Below are 19,777 nucleotides of genomic sequence, written 5' to 3'. Positions count from 1 at the left end.
ACCAGAAGGGCAGCATTTCAGGGCCGGAAGATAGGATCTTTCTGAGGTGGGGAGGAGACATTGGGGGCTTCCGGCTCTGAAGCAGGTTCAAGCTGCTGCTTCTGAGGATTGGAGCATGCAGCTGCTTCCAGTGCCTGAAGTACTGTGTCAGCATAAGAAATCAGCTCCTGGGAGGAGGAAACAAATGAACCATTTGTTCCGGGGGTGTCAGGATCCAGGAGCAATTACTTTGATGACATAGCCCCCTGACGGATGGAATCTTTGAAGTGGTCTAGCTACCCTTCCCCCTTGAGATTGGATTTAGCCCCATCACAGGAAGAGTAATAGAAGAGCATCATGTGGAGCTCTGGGTCAGTGCCACACAAGTGTTCCAGCTTGATAGAGGTGTCACCGTGATTTACCAGGCTAGAAGTAAAACGTCCCCGGATTATCCGGACTAGGTCCTTGATGCCTGCAGTCTCCAGCTCTGGCAGGATCTCCTCTGCAGTGGAACAGAGAAGGTGGTGAGATTCAGGATCCCTGCCCACCAGCCAGATAAGGTCAGTTGGATACCATTTTTGCTTGGAGTTAATGAGTGGGAAGTCACAGGGGTTTGAGACCAAGCTCTGGGACTCCTTCCCTTCCTGCCAGGGAGAGGACAAGGAAAGGGTCCTCACTGTAGGAAGCCAGGTGGGCCAACAGCATGCAGAGGTTCTCAACCACCTCAGGGTCATCATTGTAGAGATGGTAGATATCTTGGAGGAGGTAGAGGCCGCTGCTGCCCTCTTCCAGTATTGCTATTTGGAAGGCCACCAGTTCTAGAGGAGGGATGCAAGGGGGTTTGGGTTTTAATATATTCGAGTATAGCCCCTTTGCAGCTGCCCTTACTTCTCTGCCCCTTGTATCCACTGTCACTGGGAAGTAGCATGACCATGGTCATAAGGCTGTTAGGAGAGCTCTCTTTGACCAGGAATCCCAGCCTTCTGTGAAGGAAGCTCCTGAAGTCAGGGCTGACCCATGCTCTGTAAAATGCTGGAAGAGGTGCTTGTTCCACTTTGTCTCTGCAGCATAGCTTTGCACCTGTTGGCAGCGAGCCCCACGCCCAATGGAAATATAGCACGTGTGTTCCTCTTCTCCTCAGCATGGAAGCTCTGCTGTGGCACTGTGGAGGAGGGTCTCCTGTACAGGTGGCCCTAACATTCTGCATCAGTTAACAGGGTTCAGAGGGCTGAACCCTCCCCACAGGGTGCTGTGTATAAGGATGTCAGGGATAAGTCAGGAGGAACTAAGATTCCCAACTACTTCCTGGAGGTCCCACCAGCTTGGGAAGCCCAGTGGACTGGCTTGAGTAGAACCTAGCAGGAATGAGACCAAGGAGACAGCTCTTAGAGCAAGGGAAGTGGTCGTTACAGACCAAGGGTGGGAACCTCCCTACTGTTCACTGCTGCTGACCATGGCCCATTCCTGGGCCCAGAGTTCTCTACAAAGGACAACTGCCAGTACTTAGTGTAAGAGGTGGCCTAAGCCTGGACTTGGAGACAGACCTATATGTAGGAAATCCATGCAGCTGTGTCCATGTGTATAGGTGGGGAGGTGGTCCCAAGACACCAAAATAGAGAAGTCCCAGCGGGGTTTCCTGAAGACTAGTTTTTCCTGTTCCAGTTTGGGGTCACCTGGTGGACATCACTGCAGGGAGCTAGCTTTGTTTGTTTGTTTTGTTTTTGTTTTTAAGATTTATATATTATGTATACAATGTTTTGCCTGTATGTATCCCTGCAGGCCAGAAGTTGGCACCAGATTTTTTTATTACAGATGGTTGTGAGCCACCATGTGGTTGCTGGGAATTGAACTCAGGACCTTTGGAAGAACAATCAGTGCTCTTAACTGCTGAGCCATCTCTCCAGCCCCGGGAGCTAACTTCTGTCCCACCTCCATGATGGCAGTCTGTCTTTTCCCAGACTTACCAGACACCTTTGCAAGGCTGGCCAGGCCACGACAAACATTGTTCACCAGCAGAACTCTGCCAGGGCACAGCTGGATGCTTCTCAGGAATAGCTCTACCACCTTCTCAAACTGATTCTCCTTTATGCAGCCTACAGAGCATAAACTTTGTTGCCTTATGTGTCCAGGGTCACCCTCCCTGTTACCAAGACCTCAGGCTGCTCACCAAACAAGGACAGCATCCAGAGCACCGCACAGCCAGCTTCAGCCATTTCCACGTCCTCGGGGTGCATGGCCAGCACCGAGGTGACCGCGACTGAGAGCTTCTGCAAGGGCTCTTTGTCCAAAGTGGCAGCTAGAATGAGGACAAGGGTGGGAGACACCATGCCACGTATGAAGAGAGGTACCTGCTGCATGTGTACCCCTCCATACTGCTCTCTCCCACCAACAACAGCAGAGGACAATCAAGGGGACAGATATCCTCAGAGATGGAAACTGGGACTTTCTAATGCCAGCGTCTACTGTAGACTCATCAGTAGAGATGAGGACTTTCTGCACTTGTGGCATTAGCAGGATCTCTGCAGTTTTCTGGAGCTGCCATTGGCTTGGAACCCTCTCTCCTAGAACAAAACAGTATCTAGAAGAGGGGGAAAGACAGGCCCTGGAACCCCCATCTTAAAACAAAAACCAGGATAGGGCATCAAGTTATTTCATTGTTACTTCATAACTAATTGTGCTGGTGTTACAAACCATAATGTATTATCTGTTTTCTGACGGTCTTAGACAACCTCTGTGAAAAGGTTGTTCAGCCCCCAAAGGGGTCACAGTCTACAGGTTGAGAGCCACTGCTTTAGCAGGTCTCATGTAGTGGGGCTTGTAAAGGGAGGGCTCACCATCTATCAGGAGGGACCAGAGCAGGCTCAGGATAGCAAGGCAGATGTCCCTGTCCTCCTGGAAGCGGTCCAGGTGCTCTTGGGCAAGCAGAAACAACCCCTCCTCCTCCAGCTCTTCAGAGATCAACCCTGTGGACAACCACAAACACTTGGAGGAAAGGCATCTAAAAAGCCTTTTCCCAGTGGGCTGATGCAATCCCTAGCCTGCCTGGCTGGTCTATTTTATACCTACCTCTAATAAGCCTCTCACCCAAGTGGGCTTAGTGTAGGTGAGAAGCCAAAGATGTGGAGTGGCTCAGTGTCTAACCTTGACCTGACCTGTTAACTACCCATTTGATTCTTGGCCACTGTCCTCAGCTGATGTGGGAGTGATTTCTTATTAAAGAAACTGCCTAGGCCCCTTGATAGGCCAACCCTTAGGTGGGTGGAGTAAACAGAACAGAATGCTGGGAGAAAGAAGCTGAGTCAGGGGTCGCCATGGTTCTCCCACTCCAGACAGACGCAGGTTAAGATCTTTCCTGGTAAGTGCACCTTGTGGTGCTACATAGATTATTAGAAATGGGTTAAGAGGCTGAAACTAATGGGCCAGGCAGTGTTTAAAAGAATACAGTTCCTGTGTAATTATTTCGGGTAAAGCTAGCCGTGCGGGCGGCCAGGTGCCGGGAAAGTAGCCCGCCACTCCTATTACAACACTCAGCTTCCAAGTAGTACCCATGGCTGCCATTAAGAGCAGAGAACAGTATGGCTATCTGTCTTGAGAATGAGCTCCTCTCCTGCCCATCTCCCAAGGCCTCTGTTCTGTCCCTGGATTTTTAGTAGAAAGGAAGGACAGAAGAAGACCAGCACACTCACCTTGGCTGGAGATGATAGTGAGCAGGTTGTAAACCATGGTAATAAGCCTTTCAGAATCGGGGTGGCTCCTCAAGGCATTCATCAGGAAATAGATGATAAAATGGTCCCTTGGGATCTCAGCTTCTGAGTCTTGTGCCAGTGCTGATGGAGCCAGACAAAGAACGTGGGTTAACCCCACAGTTGGGGCTCTAAGGTTGAGCCTAGTGGGTACAGCATCATCTCTTTGAACTAAAGAAACTGATCTGCCTATTAGTTAGGCACTGGTTGGGTCTTTGTAAAGATGGGGGCCTTGCTCACCAACAAGCTTATAGCATCTAGTTCCAGTTCTGGCCTCCAAGGCCTTGCTGGGTTCTTCCCAATGAATATTTAGTGGAATTTGTGGGCTCTATTATATACTAGGTAAGCACTCTACCACCAAGCAGTCACACCCTCCAAGCCTCTCCTGGCTAAGCCCACTAGACCATCCTGTCCAGCTCCTGTGATAGAGCTGGGGAACAGTTGAGAGAGACGGGCTTATCCAGGGTCTCTGGCCCCATGTAGACCCAGTGAGTGCAGATGTTAATTATGCCCTCTCTCACTCTGAGATGGAGTTACATAGGTGCAGAAGGGAACAACAGACTGGAAAGACAGATGCTGGGGGCGAGTGGGAAGTTGGAGGAGCTGGTTAGGCAGAGGACCCAGGAGGGTGGGGCTTCTCTATCCAGTCTGGTGCCTACCTTGGCCCAGAACACGCAGCAGCAGGGAGCAGGTGCTGAGCAGAATGTCCAGGATCCTCTCGTGCTGCTTGATGATGTAAAGCACCTCCTCCACCAGCTCTGGGGGCCATGGCAAGCCTGTACCGCACCGCACACAGCACAGTGAGGCACAGGAGCAGCCGGGCTGTGTGACCCAGAGGCTGCTGGGAGCCCGCTAGTGAATACAGAGGATCCATGTGGGTGAACACAAGGGCAGAGAAGGATGACCAGCCCGTGTGTTCATGGAGCTCATGAAGCAGACCATCTGCCAAGGTCCACATCCTGTGTTGTCCAGGCTAACTTGGAGTTCCTGGGCTGTAGTGGTTTTCTTGCCTCAGCCTCTTGAGTAAAAGACCACAGGCACAATGACACCATGCCCAGCTCTGCTTCAAGGCATATACTTGAAGCAGCTTCAAGAAGCAAGTCTTCTCAGCTCACTTTTAGATACCAAAGCTGAGAGTCAATGATGCCTGTATAAGGGGGCTGGAGAGATGGCTCAGAGGTTAAGAGCACTGGCTGCTCTTCCAGAGGTCCTGAGTTCAAGTCCCAGCAATCACATGGTGGCTCACAACCGGCTATAATGAGATCTGGTGCCCTCTTCTGGTGTGTATATGCATAATAAATTAAAAAAAAATGGCTGTGTAAACCCAGCCTCTGTGGCTGTCACTGTCTTGAGACTTGGCTTATGAAAACGATGTCAGATTGAGGAACACTTGTGCCCAGGAAATAACCACAGGAAGTTCACTCTGATGAGGCCGAGGAAGAGGCAGCTCTGGGGTGGTGGATGAGGCCCACTGTTGGGCTTATAGCCCCTGTTATCCAGAAAGACAACTGCCTTGCCCTGGGCTTTATCTCGGCTACAGTCTCACTATAAAAGGGACTTCGGGAGAGTAACGGCCAATATGAGGGGTCTGTTAACTCATTAGGAGTCACACATCAGCCTCCTTGTAACCTTTGCTGTCCTAACCACTCAAACAGATCTTTGGTGTCCTCTGGATGTGTTTTGTGGATGGACAGGTAGATGGATGAATGGGTAAGATGGGTGAGTGAGCAGATGGAGGAAGGAAGGAAGTGACGAACTAGCTGGAGGGAAGGGTGTATGGATGGTATACGAGTATGACATTGGAGCAGGAGAGACAGGAAAGCATGTCTTCAGACATTTAAAATTTCCCAAGAAGCTGACTACCTATCGGAGGTAATGCCGGGAAAGAGCTGTTCTCGAGCATTCTGGTAGGAGGGCAAGTTGGTGTGCTTGTGGAGGATGGTATGCAGCATTTACACTCTGATATCCAGGGGTACAAGCACGTGCAGCCACATATGCCAAGTGGCCAGTATGCCAGGTGGTCAATTGTGGTGCTGTTTATAAAAATTGAAAATGAGAAGTAAGCAGATGCCCACTGTAGAGATGGTGGGACAGATGGATGAGTCTCTTCAACCAGGTGTGATGGTGCACACTTGTAGGTACTCTGGGGCAGAGGCAGAAGGACCACAAGTTCAAGGACTTTTTGGACCACACAGTGAGTTTGAGACCAGCATGAGCAACTTAGTAAGACCCTTTCTGAAACTTTAAAAAACAAGCAACAACCACAAAAGCCCCCAAAGAGCTGGGGAAGTAGTTCAGTGGTGAAACAGTTAACCAGCATTGTACAAGTCTCAGTCTGTAGTACCACTACAACCCCTCAGAAGTGGTCCATCTTTTCTTTTTTTAAACAAGGCCTTTCTCCTATAGTTGTCCAGTCCTCTTGCCTCAGCCTTCCTAATGTTAGATGGATTTCCTGTTGACCTGCTGAAATCATGCGGAAAAGCCAGCCTCTCTCCTACCCTCCTCTGCTAGTAAGCATGGGATCAGGAAGAATTCCAGTTAGCAGCCTGAAATGAAAGGCTGGCAGTTCCCACCTCCATCCACATTGCTCCATTTCCACCTCCCAGCCTTTCCCGGGAGCCTGGGGGAGGTGCCTGCACTGTTACCTAGATCTTCCTCTGGCATTGTCACAAGCTTATTAAGGGCCCTGAGCTGGACCTCTGGTCGGGTGGAGAAATTCTGCATGACATCTGCAGGAACAAGAACATACAGGAAGCCTACTGAGGGCCGTGCCTGCTCTCATACATTCTGGCACACAGGAAGCACACAGCAAGTGAGGAAAACACCCGGCGTCCAAGGTGTGGAGTCAAAGGACATAGGACTCTGGACAACATGGGCACCGAACAGGTCTTAACCACACAGGGGATATGTCCAGTGGGAGCAAGGGATGGAGGGGCGGGGAAAACACAGGCAGGGCCAGGCTGCTTAGAGCCAGGGCAGGGTATACAGCGTGTACTGGGGGGGGGGGGCTGGAAACCGACCACTCACTAATCATGCATAAGCAGCAGGTCTAGGACCAAGTTGTGGGAGACACTAAACCTCTAAAACTAATGCCAAGGCCACAGCAGCTCCCAGCACTGTCCCGTGTCCCCACTGTCACCTAAGACGTTGGCCATGTTGCCTTCCAGTAGCACATCAATGATGAAAATGGGAACCGCCTGCCGGTGCATGTTCAGAGCAACACAGGAGTTTCTGAAGGAGCTGCTCATGAAGGTGATTCGGATCACATCCCTGGCAAAGGGACAGAGAATACAGGTGGCTTTCTATAGGAGCCTCCCTCTGCCTTGGGCTGTGGTTGACCCATAGTGGCAGATGCTAAACAGCAGTCTTCCTGGTGAGTAGGGCTTCACTATGTCTCATGTGTAGCTAGTAACCATCTTTATAGTTCCATTTATAGGAACCTGCTCTACTCTATGAAGTAGACTCTATCTGTGGAAGGGCCTTCAAGGATGGTCCTGGGTCCAGAACTTTGGCTTTATGCCCCTTTCTTCCTTAAAAACATGAACATTGGGTGGTGGTTGCACATGCCTTTAATCCCAGCACTCAGGAGGTAGAGGCAGATGAATCTCTTGAGTTCTAGACCAGCCTGGTGTACAAAGGGAGTTCCAGGACAGCCAGGGCTGCACAGAGAAACCCTGTCTTGGGGGAAAAAAAAAAAAGAGAAAGAAAGCAGAAGAAAATAATAAATAAGCCAGGTATGGTGGCACATACCTTTAATCCCAGTACTTGGAAAACAGAGGCAGGTGGATCTCTGAATTTGAGGCCAGATTGGTCTACAAAGCTAGTTCCAAGATGGCTAGAGCAGTTACAGAGAAACTGTCTCCAAAAACCAAGCCGAAACAGTAACAAAAACATGACAGGGTTTCTGACTGACATTATTAGAATAAAAACTTGCTGGGCTCCTGAAAGTGATGCGTGTCCTTGAAGTTGTTCTACACTCAGTGGGAAAGTAGAGCTGCTTGCATCTTTTTTTTTAAAGCCAGATGTGCACACCTTAATTCCAGCAGTCAGGAAGCTGAGGCAGGGAGATCACTAAGGATTCAAAGCTAGCCTGGGCCACAGAGTGAGACCCAATTTAAAAAAAAAAAAAAAAAAAAGACCCCAGCATATGCTCAAGATTAGTGGCTGCCAGGTACTTGAGGAATATATGTGGACCAATCAGGACAGCTTTCCGTGTGTGAAGGTGGGAAGATGCTCAGAGGTACACTGATAGGCTAAAAGAAGACCCAGCCCTGGGCTCACTTGATGCCTAGTCGATCAGAGGGATTGATGTGCAGCATGTAGGGCAGAAGCAAACAGAAGATCTCTGCACCGGGGATCTTCTTCTCCTCCATAGACTTCAGTATGGGCTTCAGGCTGCCTGGATGTTGGCGGATGCCCTTCCGCAGGTGCATGGCTTCTGTGTCCTTCAAGGAAAAAGAGCATCTGACTTGGACTTCTCTGAGCCATGAAGATGACCGCTGCTATCAGTGTTCCCTCACCAGGCTGAGCAAGAGCTGAGGCAGGGGGCCTGGGGAAAGTGAACATCCTATAGCCTACATGGAACAGAGAAAGTCAGGGTAATATGGTAAGAATGAGGGCAGGTGGCTTCTCCACAAGACACTTACATCCAGGAAGGAGCAAGTAGCCATGTCTAGAATGATGCAGCCCAGGGACCAGATGTCAGATTTGCAGGTGAAGGAGAATTTGAGAGTTTCAGGAGCCATCCAGGACTTATGGCAGGGGTCTGTGGGCAAGATCAAGGTGGAAGAACCACTGAGTCCCATGTTCCCTGGGGACAGGGAAACAGAGCAGAGCAAACCTGCCTCAGCACTACCACTCTCCCTTTGGGTGTTTTGAGAGAGGATCACCTGTATCCCATATTGGTCTTGAACCCCCGGTCTTTCTGCCTCCTAGTGCTGAGACATCAGGCTTGCTCCAGCACACTCAGCCACACTGACCCCATTTTAGTATTCCTTTGCAAGGGCTCACGTCAGGAACCCTTCAGTCACCCTCCTTGGGCCAGATGAGAATCGTAAGCTGTAGCAATGAGCCCACTGTTGGGACAGACCTTAACCTCACCAGGGAGGCCTGTCCATCCGGGTGCTATCTGGCAGGCTGCCCGAGTGGCTGCCTATCAGTGTGGCAGCAAGCAAGAGATGGGAAAGACATATTCCAGAAAAACTAAAGTGTGGCCCTCTTTGAACAGCTTATCCCTTCTAAATGTCAGGACCTCAGGGCAAAGTTCTGGCTGCCCTGCCTCATTTCTAAACCTGAGCCCTGCAGAAAGAACTGAAAGTACAGGGCCCTTGCCCTGTTCTATCAGCATGCCTGGCCTCAGGTAGTCACTTCCTTTCCCAGTCAAATGGCAAAGTCAGACTCCAAGGACACACACCATTGACACCTCCAAACCACCCTTCCATGTGCCCACCTAATCGCCAGTCCATGCATCCATCTGTCTGCCCGTTCATCTACTCACTCACCCATACTCTGTGTGCCAAGGACAACCTCTGCCACCACAGGACTCTGACTTCTCTCCCAGGGTTGCTCTGTCTATCTGGGGCAGCTGTTAACAGGCTTGCTACTCCACCCCTTTTACCCTACCATCTTTTCATCCCCTGGGCTATTTTGGACCTCTGTGGATGCATGGTCAGTGCCTACATCCCAGAGGACTTCTGTAACACTAAATGCAGCTTCTGTCCTTCTTGGACGCTCTCTTCCTCACAAGAATCAACATCTTTAGAGGCCCACGACCATTGCTGTGCTTCTGAGGGCTCCTTCTCCCTCAGGAGCTGGGTGCATATGACCATACAGTCAGTGGGGCAGTGACATGCTGGAGAGGCTGGCATCCTCTGGGCCCTGCGCCTTACCCACAGCGGCATGTCTACTGTGTTATGCCCTAGGTAGGAGGTCCCTGGACCATCTGAGCCAAAAAGCCCAGCCCTAAGAGTAGCCACTGCCCTCTGGATGCCAAGAGCCACCACCTCCCTTGCCATTCATTCCTAGACAACCCCCCCCCCCCGGCCACCTTCTTCTGCTCGGACATTCCACTTGGCTTCATGTGTCATCAGTGCCTGGGAGCTCAAGTCCTGCAGTTTGCAGTAGTTTTCGTTGACAAGGGCTATGTTGGAAGGCTTCAGGTTCCTGCAACCAAAAGCAGGGATCCCTGGTGCCATGCAGCAGCCTGGGCAGGGCTAGCACATACCCGAGCCTTAAGCCTGCTCTCCCAAGCCAGGTCCAGCCCTTTTCACTCTTCAAGAAAATGCCATACTCATATTAAATAATTGTTTCTTAAAATAATGGTGCGGGACAATTGTTCCGGGCAGGACAGAAACCCAGACAACAAAATATGACTTCTATTCAGTTTCTGTACATTAGGGAAGACCCCTTCTCCACTGAAAGTACAAGCACTGAGGCCCTTTATTAGAGAAGGTACCCATTCTTCTGTACCGCCGGTGACATTAACATGGGCACCCATTCACTTTGCACGTACGGCCCGTGTTGGTGGAAGCTATTTCCCAGATCCTCCCACTGTAGATCTTGGGCCTTAAGCTGGGTGCAGGGGTCAAAGGATAGGCCTGGATTGCCCCAACTCATACTGGCCTGTCCAGAGGCTGTGCTACTGCAGGCAACCTCACCTCTCTTCGTTGGCATCTTATCTCTGTTCCCTTGCCCTTTAGAACCACCCCGCCCGGCCCCCACACTCTCACAGCCCTGTGACTTTGGGGTGAGTCAGGTGCTCAGAGGCTTCATGGGGAGGTGCCCTGTTCTCTCAGACAAGCGGAAGGGGAATTCAAAGAAGATGCCCCATTCTGCTCAGATCTGGACCTGGGAGTTTTGGACATTCCCCATCGTCACCTGTGAATGATGTTCAGCTGGTGCAGGTACTCGATGGCATCCAGCAACTGGCTCAGCATGGTGTGCATCCACTGAGGAAGAAGTAGGGGATGCAGTGTTGGAAGGGGCCTGGGAACTTCCGAAAGGGCAGTCTCTGCAGAGCTGGGTGCATATGACCATATAGTCAGTGGGGCAGTGACATGCTGGAGATGCTGGGTGCCCTGGGGCCGCCAGTGGCCACTTGATGGAGGAAGGTCATTGGTTAAGTAATAAAGAAACTGCTTGGCCTCATAGGTTAAAACATAGGTAGAAGGAGTAAACAGAACAGAATGCTGGGAGGAAGAGGAAGTGAGCTCAGAGGCCATGCTCCCCTCTCCCGGGCAGACGTGTGATGAAGCTCTGACCCAGGATGGACATAGGCTAGAATATTCCCGGTAAGCGCACCTTGGTGTGCTACACACATTATTAGAAATGGGCTAGTCCAGGTGCGAGAGTTAGCCAAGAAGAGGCTAGATATAATGGGCCAAGCAGTGTTTAAAAGAATACAGTTTGTGTGTTGTTATTTCGGGGCATAACCTAGCCAGGCGACCAGGAGCTGGGGCGGCAGGAACACAGCCCGCAGCTCATACAACAGCCACTTTGTGAAATGTGACCCTTGTGGGGACCGCAGATGCTAAAGCCTGCAGTGCCTGTCAGAGCTTGCACTTTATGCTGTCAGAGTGAAAAGAGCCTGTGGGAACACATGGGAATAACAAAATGCACCTAGTGCTCATGGCTGCCATTTTCAGACAATGTACCTAGGGCTCCTGAGACCCACATTAGAGTCCAGAGATACCCTGATGTGCCAGAGACTGGCTGGGTAGCAGGAAGCCCACATCCTCCCACTGTGGCCCCTATCCTGATAGAGGAGCTCACTTAATGGTTCTGTCAACATTTCTGTTTCCCAGATTTCTACCAATGTCAAAGGTGCAAGCCCACCCCAGAGCCTGCCCTTGAGGTGCAAGCAATGAAATGAACTACATGCCTCCTCTGAGCCTCTCGGGGAGATGGTGTCTGGCCCACAGGTGCACAGAAAGTCTCAGACGGAAGCATGCTCAGATCATCTCTGGAGGTTACTAGGCCCAAAGGTTAAAGTGAAAGCTTATAAGGGTCTAGAAGACAACTAAGGAAAGCCCTGTGACCTCTGACCAAAAGGTCCTGACCGCAGGAGGACATCCATCAACTGGCCTCCATTACACCAAGAACTGCCCATCACAAGGTGGTATCAAGCAAGTGAACTAGCAAGCCCCACACTGGTATCTACCATATGTAAAGAATGTCTACAAATCAACAAGAAAAAAATTTGAATGGGCAGAGGAGTTAAATGCGCAGAGGAGTTAAACAGGCGGAGAAGAAAAACTCTGAATGGCCAAAATGTTGCTGGAGGCCTATAATTCCAGAACTGAGGAGGTGGAGGCAAGAGTATGAGTTCAAGATCATCCTTAACTAGTGAGTTCATGGTCACCTCAAAAAATAAAGCAAAACAGCCGGGCGGTGGTGGCGCATGCCTTTAATCCCAGCACTTGGGAGGCAGAGGCAGGCGGATCTCTGAGTTCTAGACCAGCCTGGTCTACAAGAGCTAGTTCCAGGACAGGCTCCAAAACCACAGAGAAACCCTGTCTCGAAAAACCAAAAAAATAAAAATAAAAATAAAAAAATAATAAAGCAAAACAAACAAAAAAACCCACAACATAACAAACAAAGGCACATATCTAAAAATGTGTTTCCCAGGTCTAATGACAGGAAGGTGCAAATTAAAGTTATAACAAAATGTCACTAGCTCCTCAATTCTTGACAGGAAAAACATAGGCCCCATGATAACCAACTGGAGGACCAAATGGAAGGGGAACCCTCTTTGCTTCTGGGGAAGGTAAACCCTGACCAACTAGCTTCTGCTTACTAGAATGCTTACTGAAGCCACATCTTCTGCTGTCTGGTCCAGCAACCCAATCCTGGATGATTAGGCAAGAAAGGAGCCCTTCCCCAATGCTCCTGGCAGCCTTACTCTACAGCCCTGACTGGGGATGACCAAAGGCTCATCTGTGCAGGAGAGGCAGACCCACTTGGCACTGCCTTGCCATGAACAAAGGTGTCTAGCTGACCACAGGGAGAAGCAAGTCATGGCTAGACCTGAAAGGCATAGGGCTGAGTGGACAACATGTATTCAAGCCACACACTGAACTCACCTCGATGACCTCTAGGAAGTGCGTTAAAGTCTCTGGAAGCAGAACCCCATCAGTTGCTTCTGCCTTGCAACTTTCTGGGTCCTAAGGATGTCTAACCCTTAGCACTGAGCTGCTGGTGGTATGTGCACAGTGTATCAAAATATGCAACTGAGATACGTGCATATTGTGGTGGAATGCCTCCATACATGGAAGAGAAACCTAAGGCCAGACCCTTCGGCTCCTCTGTCTCCTACTGCAGGGACTTTTAGGTGGCCACCAGACTTGGTGGTTCAGAGTGTCTCTTACCTCAGAGTCAATAGTCTCTTTTCTATTCCTCTTATACTCCATGACATTCTGGAAGGTTCCTTTGGCGTAATAGTCCATCACCAGGCAGAGGAACAGAGAAGAGATCTGCCAGAACACAAGGCCCCTTAACCAATTGCTCAAAGCCTGGGTCTGGGGGCTGTGTAGGAGGACCCTTTACTCCAGGGCATCTTCCAATGGCCACCGTCTGTGGTTGCAATGGATGGTAGCACTGCCCAGTGGGGCCCCCTTACTCTCTTGTGCCCATTCCTATGCCATACCGCAGCAGGCCGGGCCCTGTGGTTGTTCTTGGTCTCTGTGGTTGCAGAGCCCTTTGTGGAACTGTCCTTACTCTTTGATTGGTGAACAGTTCCTCTCTTAAGATTCTGGGAGCTCCTCTGAGGATCCCTCCCTGCCCAGGGCCCAGTTGTAGCCAGTGGCCAGCTCTGTTTCAGAAACGTCCTCTCTGAAAGCAGCAGGGGGCTTGGGAAACTCTGAGGGGTGTATGCAGTGAGTGCCCTCCCTAGCCCTTAGTTGTCAACCCAGCAGGGAAACTGATGTGGAGATGGGACAGAGTGGAGGCCCCTCAGTCCCCTCTGAACCCCCTGCAGGTGGGTTTTAGGAAAGCCCTACTCATTACCGAGGCAAGAAGTCCTTTGCCAATTGGGCACAGGTCTGGGAAGCCCCACTCAGGATCCACTAACTGTGAGGCACGGGAGCTTCAGACTCCATCATGAACTGAGAATAGTGTTCCCACCCTGCTCTCCTATTTAGTAACTGTTCTGGAGCCAGGACAGTAAGGAGTCCACAGCGTTGGGACAAATGAGGGAGGGGACAGAAGAGCAGCTTCCCAGTATCAGCCCCTTCCACAGAAGCCAAAACCCCACCATTAAAGATGCAGTCTGGAGCCTAGCACCTGACCTCCTGTTTTAACTGACTTCTACCCGAAGTACCCGGAAGTGGTTTCTCTTAGCCTCAGCTTTCACGTGTGAAAGTGCTGAGAGGGCTCCTGTGATGAGGCTGTTAGGGGAGCATTTGAGATCACACACAGGAGCCAGGCGATGCCAGCCTCTCAGTGACCCGTGCGGTCAGCGGCTGGGCTGTAGGTGCTCCAACCCACCTCATTGTTCCACATGATGAACATCTCATGGTACAGAGAGATGTTGGGGTGCTGGAGCTTCATCAGGGACATCAGCTGTACAGAGAGGGAACAGAGTGTCTCAGTCAGTACTGCTCTGCTACATGTTCCAACCAAGAGGTGGGCCTTCGGCTCCGGGTGGGGGCGTGACGTGTGTGAGCAAGGAAGCTGTGCAGCCTGCTGGGGAGAGGCCAGGAGGCTGGTGTGGGACTCCAGAGTGGGCACCAGGAGAGGAGAGAGCAGGCCGGGCTGGATACGGTACTGCGCAGTCACAGTGAGAAAAGGACTTAAGGAAACAAACCCAGTCAGGCAGCAGAAATGGCCTCCTGGACTCTGTGGCCAGATGGGCAATAGTTTTGCCTGGAAGTTGGGAAAGCACCCGGCCTGGTAGATGTCATTATGTGAGATGGTGGACCCTCCCATGCTCTTTCCACGTGTCAGAATGTCACTAGGTCCTTCTCTGCCCTAGTGATGCTGTGCATGACACAAGAGATGTTGACTGGCAGTGAGCAGGGACAGGCAACTCCAGAAGGAAACCAACCGGCAAGTGACCATCATGGAGGAGGAGACGCATCTCACCTCGGGTGAGATTGCTAGAAAGGCCCAAAGAAAGTGCTCATAGCCGCTGTCTATGAAGCTTGAAACTGCGGCCATCTTTGGCTGTGAGGGTAACTTACAGCTCACCGTCCTCCCACCCTTCCCTGACCCTTCCTTCTTTCGTGCCTTGCGTAGTTGAGGCTGCTGCTTTACCACAGCCACATCTCAGCCTTGAGTCTGAGCCTCACATGCAGTCCAGGCTGCCCTCCAACTCAAGACCCATTCAGTGCCAGGACTGGGTGTGCACTGGCACACTCAGCAAACACACTGGTTTATGTTTTCTTTGTAAATATTTTCTCTGCATGCCTCCAAAGTTTGTACTGTTCTTCTTTTATAACTAGAAGAAAAAAATTCCCGTTCAGTGCTGGCGATAGAACCCAGGGTTCTGAGCAACTGATGCACAAACCCCACCACTGCATTACAGTCCCAACACTGAAGAAAAACATCTTCAGAAACTGTGAGATGACTCAGTGAGCGAAGGTACAAGGAGAGAACCAATCCCCCAAAGATGTCCCTCTGAACTCCTCAGGTGTGCTATGAGTCACGCATATGCACACGCGCACACACACTAAACAAATGTAAAGAAAACAAGAACATTTTTTTTTCTCAGACAGGGTTTCTTTGTATATCCTTTGTTGTCCAGGAACTAGCTCTGTAGACCAGGTTGGCCTTGAACTCTGAGTTCTTCCTGTTGCTGCCTCCGGAGTGCTGGGATTAAAGGTGTGTGCCGCCACCTTTCAACAAGAAGATTTTTTAAAAAGATGGTTAAAGTGCTTACTTTGAAAACTTGACAATCCAGCCAGGTGTGGTGGCGCATGCTTTTAATCCCAGCACTCAGGAGGAAGCAGAGGCAGGTGGGTCTCTGTGAGTTTGAGGCCAGTTTGAGGTCTACAGGGTGAGTTCCAGGACAGCCAGAACTACATAGTGAGATCCTGTCTTGAAAACAAAACAACAAAAGCAGAAACAAAAAAGGAGAGAAAAGAAAAAGAAAACATTTCCAGGACAGGCTCCAAAGCCACAGAGAAACCCTGTCTTGAAAAAGCAAAAAAAAAAAAAATGACGCTCTGAGTCCAACCCTCATAACCACGTGAAGATGGGAAGAGAGAACTGACTATACACACAGTTGTCCTCTGACATGGCTGTGCAATGTGCTTTCTGTCCCCCCCCCAACAATAATAAATACAGAAATACACACATGCATAAATACATAAATAAAATTGAAAAAGATGGTTAGTGGCAGAGTAGCCATTAAGGCACAGATTCCCAAGTGGCAATTAAGAAGTGGATGTCCTGAGCATGAACTCCCTTTATGACTACTGCAGGCGTCCCTTCACGCTGTCACTCAGGAAGTGGGCACACGGTGTGGTTGCTGAGTCCTGATCCTCTCAGGGGAACCACTCATTCTTACCTCCTCCAGGGCCTCATTGGCGTGGTGCTCATCAATACACTCCACCTGGAGGGCATAGGCAGATAAGCTCAGTTAGCAGATGTGTGGTGAACAGTGGCTGCTACTTACTGTCACTGCTGTCCCGATCACTATCGCTGCCATTATCACAGCTATCAGCACCTCCCCTCACCTCCAGTGCCACCATCTTCACCACCTCCACCACCACCAGCTCTCCCACTTCTACCTTTGTCTTCACCTCCTCAAGTACCAGCTCCACCTTTAGCATCATCACTGCCACCACTGCCGTTTATAGGAAAGTTAGCCAAACATGGTAAAAATCTTTCACTGGGCATGGTGGCATTGTGCTAATAATCCCAGTGCTTAGGAGGCAGAGGCAGGAGATCTCTGTGAGTTTGAGGCCTCCCTGGCCTTATAAGAAAAACCTGGTCCAATCCTGCCTCAAAACCAAACCAAACCACTTATTCTAAAATAACGTAAAGAACAAATTGAACCAGCGATGTTGGGGACAGGATTTAGCTCAGTGGTGTAGTTCCGCATGCTTTCAATCCCAGGACTCTAGAGGAAGAGGCAGGCAGATGGATCTCTGTGAATTTGAGGCCAGCCTGGTCTACACAATGAGTTCCAGGACAGCCAGGGCTACACAGAGAGGTCTTCAAACAAAGCAAAACAAATTGAACCAGTAAAATCTTTCAATGGTTCCTGAAGTCCTACTCCATGGATTTTTTCCCCTAAGGAAGTTATATGTGCTTAAGGGAGGAGACCCTATAAAAATCTCTAAAGATGTTTATCATAGCTGTTTATTCTGTGGAAACACAAATCTAGCTAAAGCCAAATGAGAGGACAGGCTGGGCCACTTACCGCGCTGAAACAGCACTTGCTGGGAGGAAACATAGCTGTCAGATAGGAGGTGAGGAAGCCGCGGTGACCGCTGAGACAGCGTCAATATATGAGATATTATCAACCTCTGTACCCTTCTTACAAACACACAGAGGACCGGAAAGACACGCAGGCTCCTGCCTATAACCCCTCACCTGATTTCTATTTAGAAAAACCAAGCTGACCTTGAACTCCAGCTCTAAGGTCTTCCTCCCAAACGCTGTGAGTATATAGTGTGCATCAAACCTGATGTGGCTAGCTTTAAAAAACAAAACAAAACAAAACTCTTTTAATTGCTCAGAAGACAGGCAGCCACTTAGGCCACTGGCGTGTGAGACAAGGCAGCTGATCCCATGGCTAGCTAGCAATAAGGTACATAAACGCCCCAGCCCCGCCCCCTGGGGCTGCAGCCGTTGGCAGAATATGGTCAGGCCCCAATCCCCAAGGTCCTTGTCACCACCCCAGAGGAAGGTGTATAAGGGACACAGCAGCCACTCCTCTTGGGGTGCTCCTGTGGGTCTACATCCCACCCCAGCTGGGCTAGTTCTGTGCCCTTTGCTCAGTCTCTGTGACCCCCCCCCCCCACTTTCAGTCAGATCAATGGTTCTGTACTAAGTGTTACTGCTTATCAAATTCAAATCCTCTCTGAAGCTGCAACCCTGGTGAGGATGGACTCCTGACAGGGTTGTTGGGGCCAGTGAGATGACAGCGGGCATGCAGACAAGCATTGGGGTTAGCAGAGTCAAACAGTGTCTCTCCTCACCAAAGCGTGTGTGCGTGGGAACAGATGGAACTCCAGGAAGTCCCACGGTACAGCCTACCCCACCAGGCTTCCTGGGCATCCTGGGTGTCGGAACGGCCTCTGTAACGTGGGATGGTGAGCTTGGAACTGGAAAAGCCACGGTTACAGAACCTTACCCCATGGCTCACAGAGCTCTGTTCCTTACCTGCTTTAGCACGTACTTGTTTTCAGTTTCCGCTTCTGTATCCACCACTACCAGGTTTACTCCTAAGGCCCCAGGACGGAACTCTTGCAAAATCTACCCTCGAGGAAGAGAGAGACTGTGAGGAAGTGCACAATGCTCTGTTTTCCACGGGTGCTGACTGCACACTGGGTCCGCCAAAGCAAGCAATACAATCTCCCTGGAAACCCATTCTGGAACGCTTAGTTTACAGCCTCATATCCCTCTTCCAGCCTGACAGTAAGAGCAAGCTGCCCTGGGACAAGGTTTAGCGGTTTTAAACCACAGCAACACCATCTTCCAGCGCCCCTCTCCAAAGAAAGCATCCCAACAAGGCTCTGTGATGGGTGAAACTGGTGCTGTCACAGCCTCCCTGAGGCTCAGCACTACAGGAAGTACTGCGCGGCCACCCCTGGTGACCTGCACTGATGCTAGCTACCTGAGAGATACTGAGGCCCAGGGAGCAAGGTCCTTGCCTGAGTATATAACACTCTGGGGTCTGAGCCAGAGCTTGTGATGGAAGCCACACCCTCAGAGCTGGCCTGCAAGGTCAGGGCTGTGGGGTAGAGGGTGGCTGAGATCTCTGAGTGCCGAGACAGTTATCAGGGTGGGGGGAGGGGACAAGATACCTAGAGGAAGTGCTGGAAGGATAGACAGAATCAGTGAGTCCTAAGAGAGCTGACCACAACATCAAAACTATGTTATTATTTTTATTTTTTTTTGCTTTAAAAGTTCCTGTTTGACTAATGCCTGTAAACCTCAGAGAATCCTGCAAAAAGGAGGAAAGTCTAACCCACGAAAGCGAAGGTTTTATTGGCTGAGTCTAACATTTAATGAGGGTGACATGGAAGGGTGGGAGGGCAGTTTTTGTGTTTTTGGCTTTTCAAGACAGGGTTTCTCTGTAACTTTGGAGCCTGCCTAGAACTAGCTCTTGTAGACCAGGCTGGCCTCGAACTCACAGAGAAAAAAGGGCAGTTTTAAAAGAACATCCACTCAGGTTTTTGTTCCTAGACCCAAGCGTACAGACACACGGGGGGGAAGGACATATGCATCATTCTCCAACCAGAGGTCAGACTGGGGGTCGGTCATCATTTTAGAGAGGGAAACTGAGGCCCTGGGAGGCGAAGCACTCGAAGAAAGGCACTAGCGGGATTATGGGGTCAGATTGTGATAGAGGCTGGTCCTCGGACCTGTCCCCCACTATCCGCGGACCCTGGGCAGCACCTGAAACTTTTCCATGGTATCTTGAGGAGACACTTTGCCTCACTGACACTCTGCTGAGTACAGGGAAGACAGTAGACCCTCGAGCCAGGGCGGTAGACAGACCCTCAACTGAGCATGCTCAGTAGTAACTACCCCGTCTGCCCACCTTTCCCCCTCCCCCCCCCCTCCGCAGCCCCACTATCTGACTTCGCCGACCCGGGGCGGGTCTGCCTAGGCCTTTGGCACGCACGCGGCGTCCTCGTACTCCGCCCCTTAAAGAAGAAGCCGCAGAGCACAGGGCTCCACGGACCAGACGGAAGGCGGGGTCCGGTGTGTTGGTCGGGTGGAGGGCGGGGCGTGCACTTTAACGACAACGGTAGGCGGGGCTTCAAGGACTAGGGGGCGGGAGCTGTGGGTGGCAGGACGTCTAGCGCGTGGGCGGGGTCTGCTGGATGGTGAGGGCGCGATGTGGGCGGGGCTTCGGGCTCTAGGGGGGGGAGATAGGGCTG

At 50.8% G+C, this 19,777-nt stretch overlaps 1 protein-coding gene across 1 annotated transcript; it reads right to left on the bottom strand.

Moving 5' to 3' along the window:
• Window position 1: 1 nt before the first annotated feature.
• On the bottom strand, window positions 2-19,407 carry Stkld1 (serine/threonine kinase like domain containing 1). Its single transcript, XM_050155356.1, has 19 exons — window positions 19,290-19,407; window positions 18,051-18,143; window positions 16,228-16,272; window positions 14,205-14,279; window positions 13,088-13,192; window positions 10,599-10,669; window positions 9,769-9,884; window positions 8,369-8,487; window positions 8,004-8,167; window positions 6,862-6,992; window positions 6,368-6,451; window positions 4,382-4,498; window positions 3,666-3,806; window positions 2,814-2,942; window positions 2,147-2,275; window positions 1,944-2,072; window positions 657-797; window positions 402-481; window positions 2-167 (listed from the first exon to the last, which is right to left on the bottom strand). The coding sequence occupies exons 1-19, from the start codon at window positions 19,302-19,304 to the stop codon at window positions 18-20; spliced, it is 2,034 nt and encodes a 677-aa protein (XP_050011313.1). The 5' UTR covers window positions 19,305-19,407; the 3' UTR covers window positions 2-17.
• Window positions 19,408-19,777: the final 370 nt, after the last annotated feature.

Source organism: Alexandromys fortis, unplaced genomic scaffold (genome assembly GCF_014885135.2).
Source record: "Alexandromys fortis isolate MF-2015 unplaced genomic scaffold, M_Fortis_MF-2015_v1.1 scaffold_72, whole genome shotgun sequence".
In the NCBI taxonomy this organism is placed as follows: Eukaryota; Metazoa; Chordata; class Mammalia; order Rodentia; family Cricetidae; genus Alexandromys; species Alexandromys fortis.
This window is presented reverse-complemented; position numbering and strand designations above follow the sequence as displayed.

Bases quoted from the DNA above. Each gene is read 5' to 3' on its own strand.
- Stkld1 (XM_050155356.1), bottom strand. The intron at 6,452-6,861 runs GTGACAGTGGGG...TTGTTCCTGCAG, and splicing joins CAACATGGCCAACGTCTTAG to ATGTCATGCAGAATTTCTCC. The intron at 482-656 runs GTGAGGACCCTT...GTTCCACTGCAG, and splicing joins GGCCCACCTGGCTTCCTACA to AGGAGATCCTGCCAGAGCTG.